Source organism: Anabrus simplex, chromosome 14 (assembly GCF_040414725.1).
Source record: "Anabrus simplex isolate iqAnaSimp1 chromosome 14, ASM4041472v1, whole genome shotgun sequence".
In the NCBI taxonomy this organism is placed as follows: domain Eukaryota; kingdom Metazoa; phylum Arthropoda; class Insecta; order Orthoptera; family Tettigoniidae; genus Anabrus; species Anabrus simplex.
Window position 1 is genome coordinate 95624279 of NC_090278.1, and position 18643 is coordinate 95642921.

Sequence of the window (18643 nt, forward strand, 5' to 3'; positions counted from 1 at the left end):
AATGCCATGCCTCGTCCGCCAAATCCGTATATATACATTTTGGTGCGGTGTGTACTTCACCGATCTCACAAATGAACGCGATATAGCGTCAAGCTTTGAGATTTCATGGAAATGTTCAAAGGAGTTCTGTACGGCAGATATACCACTCCGTTTCGCGTGTTTTGAAAGTGATCTGGTGTTATTTCAGCTTCGTTGGAGTTTAACATCTTTCACGCTAACATGTAGCCATCATGGCGTCTTGAACTATAAATTCATCTCTTGTTGACGAAGAAATTGAATGTTTCGTCATAAATAGTGCTTCTGGAGAGCTATATTTTGATAATGAAGATGGAAAATATCTTAAGTGTCGATACTGAACTACAAGAAAGTGCGAGACAAAGTAGTAATGATGAATCTCACGTGGAATTGTCACCCCTTCCTCAGATAAATTATTTTTTTCACCAATTGTAAATGATTTTGATAATACCAATTCTTGGATCAATTTTATATTATATTTCAGTAATAGTATCACCGAGCAGAGTAGCCGCGTGTATTAACATGCTACGTCTATGGAGCCAAGCTCTGCACTCGGTAGGCAAGTGGGTTCGAACCCCACCGTCAGCTGTGCAGAGAATGGTTTTTTTTTTCCCCCCCCCCCTCACTCTCAAACGAATGCTGGGACAGTTCCTATTCATAAGCCACAACAGATTCCTTCCACTTCCTTACCCAGTTTCATTCACCATCATTCATTTCATATTCATTATCTTCTCAACTGAGGTTTGCTTCAGGAAGGGCATACGGCCGTAAAAATATGGTGTAAAATAAAATCTCACTTCATCGCCGACCCCGTATTGGGCTGTGGGGCTAAGGGGACGATATGCATTCCATTAATTGTATCAGTAAACATGTATCTGTAAAAGTGCTTCTTCCTTAAAAAACCCTGGCCTAGAGGGTTCGTCTGATCATCAAAACTCGGCAGTGAAAAGGTTAAACTGCAAGAAGGAATAGACAGAGCAAATGTACAGTAGTTTAGATACATAATGCGAATGTGAACCGAGAGGATTCTGAAGAAAACCTTCGAGAAAATTATCACTGGAAAGAGAAGTAGAGGTTGAATCTAATGAGATGGGACTACGTAGAGGAAAGGAGTAAACAGCAAACAGCATGGTGGTCAAAAACAGAATAAAATGGAGGGTTTTGGTACAGTACCTTAACAGTGTGCGAGTCTGGAAATCAGAACATATGAAGAAGGAATTGAGAAACATCTCATTTTTTCTCACTTCACTGCTAAATGTTACTCACAGTGAGGATGCCTTTGAAGCGGAAGTTCTTGCCGCAGAACTCACAGGTGTAGGGCATGGCACCCGTGTGGATACGGTTGTGCTCCCTGAGAGCTCCGCGCTCTCGGAATTGCTTGCCGCACACGTCGCACTGATGAGGCTTGATGCCTGTGTGTAACGTGGCGTGCTTCCCCAGCAGCCGAGCCGTCTTGAAACTGAACAGAGAAATGTTCACAAATAAATATGACATGCCAGGCGTACTTAAGGTCTGTCTGAAAATGTAGGCAAATTATTTACTGCAATGTTTACTGAGCTGACAGCAAGACAGACATATACAGTGAAATTTTCATACAACGATTATCATTGATACAATGGAAATCATACATACGTCTTGATAGACTGTTTTGCGTATCAGTGCTCAATTTGCAAGCTGTGGACAATCGGTAACGAAAACTCACAGTAGCATCCCTAAACAAGTGATAGAAGTTTATATGTACAATCGGCCACACAAAAATTGGCCGTCGCAGAAGATGACTTTCTTTCAAAATCCTCTTGTTTGAAATAGGATGAACATATTGTGCAGGTAGTAGGATTGCATGAATTATCTCTTTGGCCACTGGCTACCCACAGTTTACAAATATCCTTGCGTTTCAAGAAAGTATGAAATTCATTATTTATTTGCTCAGCCATTTTTTGTGTGGTAGTGTACATGGCACACTTCTCATTTCTGACAGAAAGAAGAGTTCCCAACAACAGAGCTAACAGAAAAATACCAACTTCCAGATTTCTGAATTTAGGAGTACTGTAAGAACTTTGAAGAAAATAATACTTGCACCCCAACTTTTCACTGCCAAATTTTGCAAAATTATGCAAGGATTATTAAAGTACACACAGTAATATTTCGGGTATGAGTCTCAGGCCTTAGTGTCCATGTCTCACAGAAACTAAATATATGATATGATACTATACAAGCAGTAAAATTCACAAGTCCAGAACAATAAGACCATAGAAGAGATAAAGAAACAGACCCTTTCCCGCAGACGGCGCAGTGATGAGGCTTCTCTCCGCTGTGGGTCAGGATGTGATAGTCGAGGCTGCCCTTGGCGATGAAGCTCTTGCCGCACACGTCGCAGATGAAGTTCCGTTCTCCCGTGTGGATCTTGCGGTGCGTCTCCAACGTGTGCTTCGTGGCAAAGTCCTTGTGGCAGATGTCACACGGGAACTTGGGCTTCACCTGGTCTGGCAAATGGCACTTGCTGTGAAGGTACAAGGAGCTGAACTGCTTGAAGGCTTTACCGCACTGCGGGCAGACGTGGGGCCGAGCGTCCGTGTGGACGGTGCTGTGCGACTGGAGGACCGTCTTCTGGGAGAAGCACTTCCCACACTCCTCGCATCTGGACAACCAAAACTAATGTGAGAACTGGTGCGGGGTTAGCAGAAGCTGTGTGGCAATGTATAAATAATACAACTGTTGTCTTGTTATCTCAACAAATTATGTCTCTTGGATATGTGTAGCATACAACTTGAAATGTGGGATTTGGACAATAACAATAACTAGGCATTTTCTAAACAGCTTTGCGTTTGAATAGTAGGCCTCTTCTGGACGCACTGAAATAAAGTTACTTTACTACACGTGTGATTACTTGTGTGCCATGAACATTTTCCACAAGCATCATTTAAAACACTGCTATCTTTCTACTCCTGCAAAAAAATCTACTTTTAAGTACGAGTTGCAGACATCCCTATTTTACAAGGAGAGTGAGGTCCAGAGTACAGCAAGTACATGAACAAAACGAGATGAGGGTAAATTCAGGTGGCCAAGGTCAAATTTCTTAGAGGTATCGTAGGGACGGAGAGAAAAGATAGAATCAGAAATGAAGTGATTAGAAAGAGGACTGGAGTTTCGAAACTTAGAGGACTGGATAGAAACGAGCAAGCTGAAATAGTATGGGGGAAGACCAAGCTCCAAAAAAATATTAAAAGAGAAACCAACAGGAAAGAGACCACAAGGCAGGCCTCAAAAGAGGTTGGTGAATACAATGAAGAAGAATATAGAAGACGGGAGGAAAGAAGAAATACTGGAAGATGGAAAGAGTGGTAGACAGACAGGCAATGACGCAGGTCCCATATTCATGACCCGATCCAAGGAAGAACTGCAACACACCTCAGGTAAGTGGTTTATAAGGCTTAACAATACCATATGACTCTTTGCACATTTGGAGTAAACACAACAAAATTAATTAAAACTCAACCAAAAAGAATTCTCACTTCTCTGCCATGGTAGCAGTCAAAATCGGCGAGGAGATATCCTAAAAGACATGGAAACAAAATGAGGCCATACTATTAGTCTTATTATCAGCAAAAAAAATACAGTAGAGGTCAGTTATAGCGAGAATTCATAACAGCAGAAAATTTACTTGCTGTAGTGGATTATCGTTTTTGTAAAAGTCTGGAAAAATCCCACACATTAAAATCGGTATGAAACGGCAATCAGTTTGTTCAAAACTTGTGTTTTCGCGGATAATTTCCACACTATGGCTTACCTGATTGTTATTTTTCGAAATCCAATACTACGTGAAAGTGTATGTTTAAATTCATTCTGAAAAAGTTGTAGAACCATATTTCTCCAAATTCAAGACGACCTCCACATTCTCTTTCAAAAAATTTAAATCAGGCTTAAAAAGTGCTTTGTAAAATCATATGGAATGCCTTTCTTGTATAGTACGCATTTTATACTATTTTTAAACGCCGAACATTGGCTTTAATTATGCCATATTTTTTGCGGCTGTACAATTATTCTTTACTTCCGCGGATTTAATAACCCTAGACTTAAAATTGACGTCATGATATTGAAGAGAACCCATTGAAAATTTACCAGCAAAACCTATTCCACACGCCTCTACAATTTGACGATCCACCAGGAAAATATTCTTGTTTACTATAAAACTGTTACTTTCACTCAGCATCAGTTATAACTGGCTGCATTTACACGCACGTCTCGCTTGCTGGGTTTGGCCAACTTCAGCGGCAAGCGATGTATTGGCCAAATTGCGGACGTTGAAGGACAACGAATGAGTTTATTGAGCCGCGGTATGGCCATTCTGCCTTTACATTTTTCGTACACATACCTCACAATTTCATCTTCGACTTCTTTTAAGCGTCCTTGTTGCGGGCCACTGAATGTATTTTTTTGTACAGTAGGCTACGCATTTTTAAGCTATCTTTGTCTTCACGCTAACGCCAAATATTGGCTTTAGTTAGGCCTATGACGTATTTTCTTGCAGCTGCACAATTATTCTTCATTTCCGAGTGTTTAATAACCATGAACTTAAAATTGGCATCAAAATATCGACGAGAACCTGTAGAAGATTTGCCGGCAATACCTGTTCCACGTATCTTTACAATACGACGATCCATCACGAATGTACTCCTGTTGTCTACAAAACTTAATTTTACTAAGCGTGAGGTACTCTGCTGCTGAGTAGCCGCGGCCTTTCTAAGAATTCGAAGGCTCTTTTTTGCCATTCTTCAGATTTGAGAAATGTTTTTGTAGAGTCTAACAGAACGTAATTCTCTCTTCACTATTTCTCGAAATCCAGTGACGTTACACATAGGCACTGTACAACCGGTTGCCGCGGCTAGCGATGTATAATAAAGAGGCAGTCATTTATTGTCAACGAGTTTTTGTGTGTGCTCGCGCGCGGGAGTGATAAGAAGCAGCGTGGTTACTGCGGTAGTTGCCAGTGGTGTTGATTACTGTTAGGCCGCAAATGCAAGATGACCCTTGCTTTTTCACATGAGATTCTGAGAATAAACCGTCGTCTTGGATTCAGAGAAATATGGTATCACTCCAGAGGCTTCTGTGGGGAACATTTCAGTATTCTTCTTTACACGGTGTCACCTAACCATATATGTATCATGAAAAAATATTTCCAACGCCGAATGTAGAGAAATGAAAACCTCCTCGCTAAAATTTTACATGGGTATAGCCTTTCTGAAATTTAACTAGATGCAAGAAAATACGTTATATACGCATTTATTATGAAAACGTGTTACTCCTTCTTTTCGAATTTTCATTAGAGAACAGCAGTCGACGGGTATTACTAATCGACTCCAACATCGTCTTTGAATGTCGATGATGCATATAGCACGAAAACTATACCATGCCTAAGATGATCGATCGCATTTTGCGGCAAACGTTTCAGTTTTCTTGTTCAAACAGCATCACCTATCCTAACCTAACTGTACTATACGTATGATGAAAACATACTTCAAGCGCCAGTAGCTATAAATTTACATGATAATAGGCTTTCCATAATTTTACAGACGAGTGAAAATACAAACTAATCTCTGAAAGCAGTGATGCCCTGTGCCATATCTTGAGGTGCGTCCCATCCTTACTTCATTGCAGTATTTAGCATTAAAATTACCGGCAAGCGATCGCTTATTCAGCATTTATTTTTAATGAGTTAACTAATATCAGACACGTTATTTACGCATCTGTTACGAAAGAAAGTTCTCTTTCATTTCAAATTTTCTTTACGGAACAGCAGTCGACGGGTATTACTAATCGACTCCGACATCACCTTCGAATTTACAAGTAACTATTCTCATAACACCGTTATAATACTAGAAGTCGAAAACCCAGTCAAGCTAGCGCTGCTGTAACAACCTGACGTACTTAATACGCTCCGTACGAAAAATCCTGAACATTTCTTCCAACAAATGTTTCAACGGAATTATAACATCAACTTGACTATCTTTTAGATCCATTCGACTACCACATAATTTCCGAACTCCGCTAGCTTTGACATAAGTTTTATCATAAGCAACGCCTCTACAGAAGTTCCATTTTCTTCTCGACTTTCAGATATCCCAAACATATACATTTTAACTTGTTTATTACATTCACACTTCCGTTTTAAATAACTGACAGTGATTTTACCACCTTGGATTCAACTTGGAAATTGAAGAAACATCCCCCTTTGATGATTGTGTTTACACTCAAGGCCATCACAGTCTTAATGATATTATAAAAATATGGATCCATTTTAGTTTTAAACTCTCAAAATTTCATGTTTAATCACGTTTTAATTTTCAAAACTGTTAATTCACTCTCTTTTAACATACTTTGGTGCATTATCGTTGTTTTAGATGTTATTGTATAATGTTTTACGAAATCGTTTTTCAACATTTTAACCTATAATTTATAAGTATATGTATTATTTTTAAGATTGATATAGGCTGATGATGCCCGTAAGGAGGGTGAAACATGTACCTTTGACTTTTATGTATTATGTATAAAAAAATATTTGACCATATGAAATAGTGGATCATATTGTATTGTATTGTATTGAACAGGTGGACTTATAATATTGTAATAATACTTGAGACAATCACCTTCAATGTCGAGAAGAGAACTCGCTAGTGGACATAGCAAGGAAACGATACCGAAGGTGATCGATCGCATGCAACATAATCGCTGGGGTGCATAAATATCGGGAACGGAAAAAATAGTGTGCGCTTAATCGCTCGTAATAACGGATGCGTCAGTGATAGGACTCTCGCTGTAACCGAAGGGTAATACATGGTTTAATATAGAAATTTTGAAGGGACAGACAAAAACTGACGTTATAACGGGGTTCTCGTTATATGCCGCCGTACTCGCTATAGCAGACTTCTACTGTATTAATTCTTACAACCTGAAAATCTGAGATCCTCCAAATAATGATGCATGTGTGTATTTCTCTAAGCATAACTGTCACATTCCACGAGATATCCGGGAAAGTAGGAAAATGAATTTCACTTAGGGTGGCAGTCAAGAGTATCACAGCATGAAAGTCGTAGAAGGAAGTATGGCTTTTACTCATCTCACCTGTAAATAAGGTATTACAAGCACAGAACAGTCGAGAACGTTGCCATTTCTGAATAAAGCAAAAGCAAGTGACATAAAATTCTGAACAGGAACTAAAAAGTACAGTGAGGGTACTTGAATCTAGCCGCATCGTAGTTTTACTATGAGCGACTGAACAGCTATCTGCTGAGTTCGAAGTATGGGAGGTGCACACACATCTGTCGTGGTCTTGCATTCAACGCAAGCTTGTTTGAGAGTTGTGTGCTGTGTATTATTATTCCCAGATGTAAAAGTTCCTGGTGGTACAACAATGTATGTTCTTTATAGTAAATTACCGCGTAGAGAACCGACCAAATAAAAATCAGATGATGCTGTCATTGTTTGGATAATTAAGAAAAACCCTCACAATCCCTCTCATAACAAGCATGGATTCCTTATCGCTCTACGTTGAAAGCTACTAAATTGTTAAAGTTACATTCAGCATCTCCTTTCATAACATCAGTAAGCAACAAACTTGTTAAATTGCGGAGTGATACTTTTCTACGGTTACATTACTGCCACTGAACTTTGTCGATGACTGCAGTGTTGCCAATAATATAAAGGACATTCAAACTAGTCCTTGGTGCAAATGCTCTCACTATATAAAATCTACAAAGTTTGTTTTGCCCTTTGGCATGTGAGGTCACAATTTATGCAAGAAGAAAATTTTCTGCATGTATGAAACCTACTAATATTTTGTCATTGAAGAAACCAAACCTCATAAGTGAAAATGCTTTTCTTATCCCTAGTCGCACCGAGCCACATATGGATATGCAGTCCATCAGAACAATTTTTTATGTGTTCACTTTCCTATGCTTACGTGTAAAGGAAAATTAACCTTAGCGTACCGTACTGTAGGAACGTACACACTCCTACAGTATATTGTATTTAACACAACGAACATTGTTCTGATGGACTGCATATCCACAAATAATGGCTGGGAAACATGACCAGTCTTAAGGAACATTAGGGATAGGAAGAGCACTGTGACATATGACGATTTGTTCCTCCTTCATACAATACCTAAACTTCTTGGGATTCCGATGGAGCTTGACGTGGCGTGCGAAACTGCGGTATCGCGTATACACTTTGGAACACTGAACACACTTAAAGTTCGGCAGCTGGTCGTGCACTGTGTGGTGGTGAGCTCGCAGTTCCTGTAAGGTAGGCAACACTAAAGTACAGTCTGTGCACTGCCACGGATAGCCCTCGAGAACAGCCTTCGGCCGAGGGGGTTTCACTTCACCTGGCTTTCCCGCTTCCTTTTTTTTCCGTCCCAATCGCTTTTTGTCCTGCTTGTCTTCAGCATCCGGGGCAGGCACTCCATTCTCCTCTGAGCTCGCCTTGACGGGGTCCTCCTTTATCTCAATCTTCACAGCGTCCTTGTCGTCCTCCTCCGTTTCTTCCTCGTCATCGTCATCTTCGTCATCGTCCTCTACTACAAGCTCCATCTTCGTCTCCATCATCTTCAGCTTCTCGTTCTGTTTCACCTTCTCCTCCTTCTCGGCTTTTTCTCGAGCCTTCTTCTCTGCCCTGGCTCTTGCCGCCTTCTCCTTTAGCTCCAGACGCTGTTTGAGCGGCATGTGCTCCTTGGACAGCCTCTCCCTAGCAGGCACTCGTGTCCGCGGCGTAGCACGCTCCTTTGCGGGAGCCTTTTCCTTGACACCCTGTGCGGCTGCTCGTTTGATGGGCACCCGGCACTTGCGACGAGACGATGCTGACGACCCAGACTCTGCAAAGAAAACATTCTTATAATACTTCAGCTCTTAATCCATAAGAGTCCAACAACACATCCTAGGAATGATCACTTAATGAACACAAACAATATACTCTTGTCCTCCATTGTTGAGAAGTAGGTCTGTCTGTCTTTGCACGGGCTAATCTCACAACCACCAGACAGATTTTGATTTTTTGACCCGTGCACAGACCATATATATGAAACACTACTCTATGACAGAAGGGAGCCTATCAGTGGTAATATTAGTGAAAGAAGGCAAAGCAAAAATGACCATCTGATGGCTTTCTAGTCTTACGCTGCCTAAACCAGAAATGATAAGCTTCAAGTAAGTGTGGAAATTGTTGACCATGAAAAGTTCTATAAATAAAGCCTGATGGCATATACTTGTCTGTAAAAAGGTAGCCCTCAATTAGTTTTTCAATGTTATAGTTTACAGTAAAAACTCAACCTCAAAAATATGCGATAAGCTACCTCAGGTAGCTTAAAAAAATATATCTTATATCTTAAAAAATGGCCAATATCAAACACTTTTTACTGACTGTTTGAATTTGAAGAAGAAGTAATGCTGCTGTCGAGGAGAAATATGAAATTCAGCACCTTCCTAATATACAGTGGAAGTTATGATAAGCTCCACAGCTACTATTTAATACGCAAGTAGGTCAAAGAGTCATGATTAGGTTCTGTTTACTTTCTAAGTATACAAAACCCTTTTGTTTTTAGTACTCTGTTTAATGCTGTTTAGGTGTATTTATATTTTATAATGTAATTTATATACTATATCTGACTTGGTCTACTGCTACTGTGTGTTGTCTAATGGCAATAAAACTATATTATTATTGCCGGGCTGTGTAGCTCAGACAGTTGAGGCGCTGGCTTTCTGACCCCAACTTGGCAGGTCCAATCCTGGCTCAGTCCGGCGGTATTTGAAGATGCTCAAATACGTCAGCCTCGTGTCAGTAAATTTACTGGCACGTTAAAGAACTCCTGTGGGACTGAATTCCAGCACCTCGGTGTCATTAGTGGGACGTAAAGCAAATATTATTATTGTTATTATTATTGTTCTTATTATTACAAATCACATGTTAAGATGAATAACCATAATCATCAAACTAAACTCTTTATTCCTTTGAACAATCTTAAGTGCATAATTTTACAAGAGTGGTTCAGGAAAGTGAAAGTGGAGGAAGGATTGAAATAACACACAGAGAGGAAGGCATAAGCTAACGGGCAGGTCTTGGAAAAACGCCAAACTCGGCTACGTACATATAGGAGGAGGAAAACAAGTTGTCTACAAGGAAATCTCATAAGATCTATCACCAGAAATTCAAAACGGCTGCCATGAGCCACTAACGATAACTACACTCCATATGTTGTGCATATTCCATTAATGAAAAAGTGGCTCTTCTTTTACACTGTCTTAGAAGTTCATGCAATTTTTAAGGGCTGAGAGGTAGCAGGTAGGGATCTTTTTCGGAGGCAGTCCTACCCAGGGAGTGGCGCCCCTGCCTATGTGAGTCCCAGAGCACACTGACCCGGTGTGTAACATCTGGTAAGGGTCCCAGCTCAGGGTTACGAGTGAAGACCTCAACAACTTGTACAGTGGAGAAGGTGGACTTCTGTACTGTGGAGATAACGGAAGAGGCAGCCCTGTATTCAGGGATTAATATGAGTACAACCTGCTGCCTTGTAGGTTGAGGTGACTGAACACCAAAGGCTAAGGGAAAAAAACCCTGAAAGAAAACCTCCGTATGTGTTAGGCTCAGCAGGTCAACAGAGGGATTACTGAAGAAGTTGCTTTCAAGAATAATACGAGCCTCGGATGTAGGAATTCACAAAGATGATATCAGTTTGGCAGCCCAGAACAAACTGGAGGAGGCTCGTACACAACCGCACCCGGCTTGCTGGAGCAAAGAAATGATGATGAGAGAGGTAGTAGGCCTGTAACGATTCTTGTTTTAGAAGATGGCACAAGGATGCATAATATTATTCAAGATCATTCATAATTTGCTGACAGAGAAGTAGTAAGCAATATCTACAAGTATAATTCGATAGCGCCAGATGCTTTTTAAGCAGTATGTGCTTCTTGGAGAGCCTCTCCCTAGAGTTTTCGACAAATAACCCCTCATTTCAAAGAGTACAATCTGAAGGACCTGAGAGAAATAGAAGTATTTATAGGATTGTCAATGGTCCCAGGTCTTCCACTGTTATCATGTGGCAACTGGTATGGGAGCAGTAGTGTGATAGCCCAACAACAACAAAGACCAAGTGCAGTTTCACATCCCAGATACTTCGTAACCCCACATTTCAGTCAGCCAGTAAGACTATGGAAGAGACTCCTTTAGGCCACATCCAAAACCGACCAGACTCTGAATACACATCTGATTCATTCACTTTTCTAAATCGTTACAACCAATTTCTTGTCTGTAAACATACACAGGAGTAAGTTACAGACCAATTTATGGAATGGAAACAAACTTACAGCACAGAGAAAGTAGGACACTTACTTTGAGGGGAAATAGAAGATTCCTTATCGGATAACACACACTCCACAAACTCCGGAGGCTCAGCATCAGCATCGTTCGTCGACTCGTCCTGAAGAACATTCCATCAAACAGTTAGTGAGAAATTTCACAAAACATGTCACTGATTTTCTCTATTTTACTGCATTTTAGTAATAATGCAACATTCAGTAAAATTATGGAAACAGATAGTCCTTATTGGAGAATTTACCCTAAAGCAGCACAATTCCCATTATAACCTAACCTAACCCCATGGCACTACAGCCCTGAAGGGCCTTGCTTGGCCTACCAACCGACCGTTGCTCAGCCCGAAGGCTTGCAGATTACGAGGTGTTGTGTGGTCAGCATGACAAATCCTCTCGGCCGTTATTCTTGGCTTTCTAGACCGGGGCCGCAACCTCACCATCAAATACCTCTTTAATAGTAATCTCATAGGCTGAGTGGACCTCGAACCAGCCCTCAGGTCCAGCTAAAAATCCCTGACCTGGCCGGGAATCAAACCCGGGGCCCCAATTAAGAGGCGGCACACTACCCCCACACCACGGGGCGGGCCTCATTAAATTATGCTTGGAGTAATTCCTATCCCCTCAGTAGCTTTATAATTAATTATTTGTTAATTTTGTCCTCAAATGTTCATATACAGAAAAATCCCTTACATCCAGCATCCAGATAACAGCTTATTCCAAAACAACAACACTTAACAATCTAAGACATTCTGGCAGTAAATGCTTAAACATAATGAGAATGAAGAAGAAACTTCCGTAGCCTTCAAACTGCAACCAGACATCTACTCTAATGTGCCTGTCACATTCACACACATCCCACAAAAACTAGATCTCTCAAAATATATTTTACTGGTAAAACTTCACCAATTTCAGCTGTCTAAGAACTACATTGTTCAAAACATGGGTGAAAATGTAGCAGCACACAATCTCTACCACTAATCCTCCGAGATGAAGAAGAATGATGAAATTTTGGGTAAAATTTACTACTAATTCATAATAATTTCTGCACAAATAATGAAAATAATAATAATTTTAACACACAACAGTTAATAACTCGTACAGGACCACAAGATATCAAATGTTAAACAAGCAGCACGATGGGTTGTGTACAAATTAAGCAGCAAAGGTTTGAAGCTAGCAGATGGGAAACTAGCTCCGTTTATTTTGAGGGAATGTCACCCGAAGAGGTTGTAATCGTGGATGAAACTGAACTCATAGCTGATGTGGACATTGATGTTGACAAAATAGCAACATGGCATGCTTTCTATTGAAGAACTGATGGCTCTACTGGAAGAAATATGACCCAGTCAAAACAACGACAGCAGATACCACAGGAACCTGGATGAGAGCAGCAGTGGTGGTTGGATAGAGGAATACATTAAAGATGACGTATTCTACTAAACATTGAATTTATGAGAACCACTCATCTGTTAAACTCTCACCTCATCGCCTGCCGTGTCGTTATCCTCATCATCGTCTTCATCCTCCTCATCGTCCTCGCCCTCCTCTTCATCCACCTGCTGCGGAGGGTTGGCGGGGGCAGAGTGACTGTTGTTGGTCTGACCAGCGGGCGGCTCGGGCTCTTTCTTCGGTTCTTTCTTGGTGAAGAGCAGCTGCAGGGAGAGCTGAGCTCGGGACGATGACTCGAAGAAGTCGAAATACTGGTTCAGTTTGGCACAGCAGTCTATGCACACCGTCTTGGGCAGGGGGTCCTCAGGATACAGCTGGAAAACATTTAACATGACAAGTTCCCCTTCATTTATAAAAAAAGAATTAGCAAGGAAAATGTGTCTACATTTTAAACCTCATGATCAAGCAGGTGTTTTAAGGGGGAGTACAACAAAGCAACAATACTCTCTTAAGACTACCTGGAAAGGAAAATGGAAGAGGTCTGGCCCTTTGAAGGTTGAAAAGGATGGAAGTATCAGTAAAAGGAAGAGAAGGCTCCCATGTTAAACAGACTATACCAACTACAATAACAATATTCTGTTAAGTAAATCAACAATATGTAAGTATTGTTTCCAAGCTGTTTACTGACAGAGTTGAAGCAGCAAGAGCAATTATAACACTTGTAAAGCTGTGAAGCATTTGGAAAGGGCTAAAGAGGAAAGTTGTGATGTGTGCAGAAGAGGACAGAGCTTATTTTGAACGTCTTATCTGAGTACAGTATATTATTATTCAAACCCCTGGAGTGTGCACCCATTCTACTGTTCCATACACATGTTTGAGGCAAGTACATTTTGTGCCCTCCTTAGCCTACTTCCTATACAACTTAATTTCCTACATCAACTGACTACATTCCCCAGTATTTGCTTACCTTTGATTTTATTTATTTGTTTTCATCTTTCACACACTCTTCAGAACTTTTTGCACACCATTCAGGAACTTCTCCAAATCCTCTGTAGACTCATTTCCTTCCACATTTCCCTTTGACTCTCCGAGCACATTAACACAGATGGGGGACAAATTGTAACCTTGTCTCACGCTTTACTTCTGTGTTCCTACAGAAAGTAGAGAACTCTTATTTGTTGGTATTTCACTCTGACCATCTACAAAATCTCAAATAGCTTGGACCAACCAACATTATCAAATATCTTATGCAGATCTACAAATGCTGCATATGTGGACTTAATTTCTCTACGATCAGATGTAAAATCGGTACACAGCAGCTTTTCAGCTGAAAAATTTTACACATATGAGATACTAAACTAATAGTGTGATTGTGTTCACACTTTTCAGCACCTGCCGTCTTATTTATTCTCTTGAAAATCAGAGAGCACTTAAAGTTTCATCTTGCATTTTAAATCAATTAGCTTTGCTGTTCCAGCCTCTCCCAAGGTAGCCAGTACTTCTGGATGTACATCATCAATTATTCTAGACGCTTTTTTCCTACTTTGGTCCCTTAATGGCCAGTGAAATTCTGACGCCCATAATGTGTTCCCTATCTCATCGCCACCAATAGCCTTCTCTTTTTTCTCAGATGTCTTTGACCGGAAGAAGCGGAATAAGGCATACGAGGAAGCTGACCCTGCACCAATGCACGTAAAATGCTTGGAAATTAGTTCATCAAAATGTTCCTGCAGCTCTTCTCTCTTCACACAAACGGTTTTCTGCCCAAGCTCCTGATGTCCACAGACCTACTTTCCCTTTATTGGAAGGTTTCTTGATTTTCCTGTATGCATCTTCCTCCTCTTCCACAACCATACATTCTTCAAATTTACACTTCTTTTTCAGCTATTTCTTGTCAACTTGTCAACAAAAATACGCATCAGTTTGCTCATCTTTACCATCAAGATTTATGTGATCCATGACACACTGTAGATGATAGTAAAACAAACAAATCAATGCATAAGGGCCTGGCCCTACAAGTAGCACATGGTTCCAACCGCTGCCTGTTGCATCACTTGGTCTCATCAACCCCAGTCCAGAATATAGTGTAAATTGCTACCCTTACACCACAGGACTGGCAATTGCTATGTCAGGTTTACATGATAAGTTCTTTGAAGATGCAACAATCACAAGATTAAAAAGATGCATTAAGATATGCATGCAGCTATTCTAATTATTGGACTGTCTGGCTATATGGTCAACGTACTGGCTTTAGGTTCAGATGGCCTTGGATTCGATTCACAGCCAGGTCAGCGATTAGGTTAATTTTAATTCCCTTGACTCGAGAACTGGATGTATGTGGTGTCCTTAACATCTCTACCACTCATACACCACACACGCAGATGCCGCTCACCCTCATCAGGATGTCTGCCTTACAAAGGCTGAGCCAGGCTAGAAATAGCCATACAAAATTATTATCGGTAATTTGAGGTGAACAGGATGGAGACTATGCTGAACTTAAAAAAAACTCAAGCTTACAAAATTACACTAAAAAATGTAATTATGTTAAACATTACAGCACAATAGTTTTGAAAACATACACTAAAAGAAACTGCCAAATGTCACTTGAAAATAAAAACTACATAAGTTAATCGTTGTAGGGCCTATATAAGTTGTGATGAAAACAAAAACATGTATTTCATTAAATTTTTAAAAAGCTGCCAAGTGCCTCCGGTTTTAACAAACTGCGCTGTTTCCGAGCAGCAATGACACACCACCGTCTTAACAGCAGGTCGTCCATCAGGGTTTCCTTGGGCTGTTGTTCGACATAACACAGTGTGCCCCTCGCTACGGCTCGTCAACGGTACTGTATCTGTCACATCCTCCTCACTTCCACATTTCTATGATAGAGGCACCTGTAATTTCCAGCCATTCTGTCACCTTTTAACCACTCCACTGCCAGATGAGTTCAAGGTCAGCCTTTGCCTCGTATAAGGCACCCGCACACAAAAAACCGACTCTTTATTACTTTTGTTCATTCAAAGTTTTCAGCTAGATTTATGGAAATATTGAACTGATAGTGAGCTTCTACTGTAGAAATCTATAGCCTAACTTACAGAGGTGCAGATTTTTTTGACGTGATGCCACATTCCATTTGTGCTGCTGTCTGGTAAGAAAGACAGAATTCTATCGGATGGTTCCTATAGCCAAGTTAATTCAGTATTCTCAGATGATTCTGAGTGCACCATGGCATTTGCCTGGTGTAAAAATAGGAAACCATGGAAAACCATCTTCAGGGCTGCCGACAGTGGGGTTCGAACCCACTATCTCCCGAATGCAAGCTGACATCTACGTGTCTCAAACCACATAGCCAATTGCTTGGTAAGGTCCAATCATTCACAGAATTAAGGTATCCACAGAAGATACAGATAGGCCAAGGAAGGTGTGTGAAATTAAGACTCCCTAGGCCTCAGAAGTGTAATACCATCAGCGTCGAATGAGTTCACTGAGAAAGGTCAAATAGTAAAGATCAAACAGATAACCCTAGCACGATAAGTGGAATTAATTTTACTCTCAGCTAGAGGCCTCATGGTTGCCTAAGTTTTTTTTTTTTTTTTGCTAGGGGGTTTACGTCGCACCGACACAGATAGGTCTTATGGCGACAATGGGATAGGAAAGGCCTAGGAGTTGGAAGGAAGCGGCCGTGGCCTTAATTAAGGTACAGCCCCAGCATTTGCCTGGTGTGAAAATGGGAAACCACGGAAAACCATTTTCAGGGCTGCCGATAGTGGGATTCGAACCTACTATCTCCCGGATGCAAGCTCACAGCCGCGCGCCTCTACACGCACGGCCAACTCGCCCGGTGGTTGCCTAAGTTAAAAGCCTTTGCGGGTACCGCTTATAGTCACCCACTTCTTAAAGCAGGCAGGATAAACCGGGGATGTATTCTACTGCCCGCAACCTTGTGTGGAAAATATCATGTGGCTACAAAAACAGAGTTCTATCATGGGTCGTTATAGTCTGTGTACAATTATAAACCTAGAATGGCAAGCCAATTGATACTGGAATTTATTGTTCTGTATTAGTAAATTCACATAGGCTTGCAGACTGAAAGCTGAAAGGCATAACAGTCTATAACGATAATGTATATAACTATTTGAAAATTTTTTGACTTCATCCTAAAGGCAAACAAAATCTCATATCCATGCAACCTATTTGAGCACTAACGAGATTTGCAAGCAGCAAATAAAATGCTCAACAGGTTCTGGATGGATACAACCCTGGCATCAAAAGGTTTTACCATTTCTAGGACAGGGATGCCACTAGACTAATTCGGGTAATACACCACAAGTGAAAAACATGAACATTCTTTCAAATTATGGATTTTAAAGAATTCAGAATTATCTTCAAGAAAGTTAAATAGGAATAAGGTGCCATACTCAAGCACACAGTAGCAAGAGAACGACAGTTAACTTCCTATCCATAACTCTCACGTCTTACGGCAGGCATATGTAGTTTAATGGAATCTACAAACAGATGGGCATAGTAAATTCGTAAGCCGCCGGCAACTGAACCATGACTGCCACTGTTATTGCAAATAACAACAAATGCACCTCAAAACTATGAGGCATACGTTAAACAACATATCCGATTACGGCATGATCCTGACGTTAGACGATGGTTTTAGTCAAGGTCACACCTGATTTAACTATAGCCAGAAATCGCGTACAAATCGGATGCCAAAAGAGGAGAGCCGGTTTTGTAATTTGCTCGAGAATCCAGTAACTCAGTATCAGTGAAATGGTACAGAAAGTATTTTCTAATTCACGAAATTATGGTCAAGTTTTTCTTTCAACGGGCTATGGAAAGAGTCGGTTGTGTGTCCGTAATTCCTCCCCTCCCTATACGTCCCTAGCGTACGACTAACTGCACTGACCAATCCAAACGTATCACTCACGATTAATATCAGATGTAAACAAAGCAGAAATCCCCCATAATGATTGCGGGAATGTGGTCAGCGATTTGACAGCACGAGTAGCGACCTTGAGAAGGCTATATGATGCTTCATCTGGCGCATTGTTCTGTAGAACTCCGTACGACCTTGCATCCCCCAAGATTCACCAACCTCATGACAGCTATATACACTATGATCTGGATTAAAGAAAAGCTCCGTACTCCGCAACCGACTTTATTATACTAGCATTCTAATTTTTGTTTCGTTATTTCGATTACTTCAAAAACTGAAAAGATTATAGTTAGTAAGGACTTTTCCTAGTAGCCTATATCCAGTTTATTTAATGGGCGACATGTCAGTTTATCTGGTCTGGCACTTACTTGGAACATGCTACAGGTATCAGATGAGGTTAGAGGGGTAGCAAACAATCGTACATTTAGCCCTCTATGCTTTTTTCCAGCGGAAGGCCGCTCGGCATTGACAACAGCGGGTCAAAGTAATAAAGCTTTCGAGACTCACCCAAATCTGCAGACATTGTATAATCTTTGTTGCGAGGTTTAATTTTTGTCCTTCCTCTTCGTAGATCCTGACAAAGCTATCCCTCTCCTGAGCGCACAAGCGGCATAGCTTACTGCACACCATGGCTTGCATCACTACGTCATTACACACCGCACAAAAGCTTGTTTATAAACACCACGAAAAATGCACACAAACGATTCACTTTTCCCCCGACCGACCCACTTCTAAAAAAATACATTTCTATTTCAGATTTATGAACGCCGATAATAGAGAGCAGCACCTATTGCGCCCACGATCAATAGTATGGTATGGTAATGTTTGAGTCGATTACGCTGCCATTTCCAGTCCAACTGCTAGTTAATGTCAAATGCTTCTGCTTCGCTTAAGTGTTGGTTAAGTACAAGGTATCGACACGTAATTAGTAAAT

At 40.8% G+C, this 18643-nt stretch overlaps 1 protein-coding gene across 1 annotated transcript in view; it reads right to left on the reverse strand.

Annotated features, from left to right (window-relative positions):
- Positions 1-18339, reverse strand: part of LOC136885255 (zinc finger protein 37 homolog) — a 28511-nt gene extending 10172 nt beyond the window's left edge. Inside the window, exons 1-6 of the mRNA XM_067157733.2 lie at positions 18217-18339; positions 12857-13138; positions 11395-11482; positions 8176-8884; positions 2288-2653; positions 1282-1474 (exon numbers count right to left, since the gene is read on the reverse strand). Coding sequence (XP_067013834.2) covers positions 1282-1474; positions 2288-2653; positions 8176-8884; positions 11395-11482; positions 12857-13138; positions 18217-18339 — 1761 coding nt within the window. The remainder of the gene's footprint in view (positions 1-1281; positions 1475-2287; positions 2654-8175; positions 8885-11394; positions 11483-12856; positions 13139-18216) is intronic.
- Positions 18340-18643: the final 304 nt, after the last annotated feature.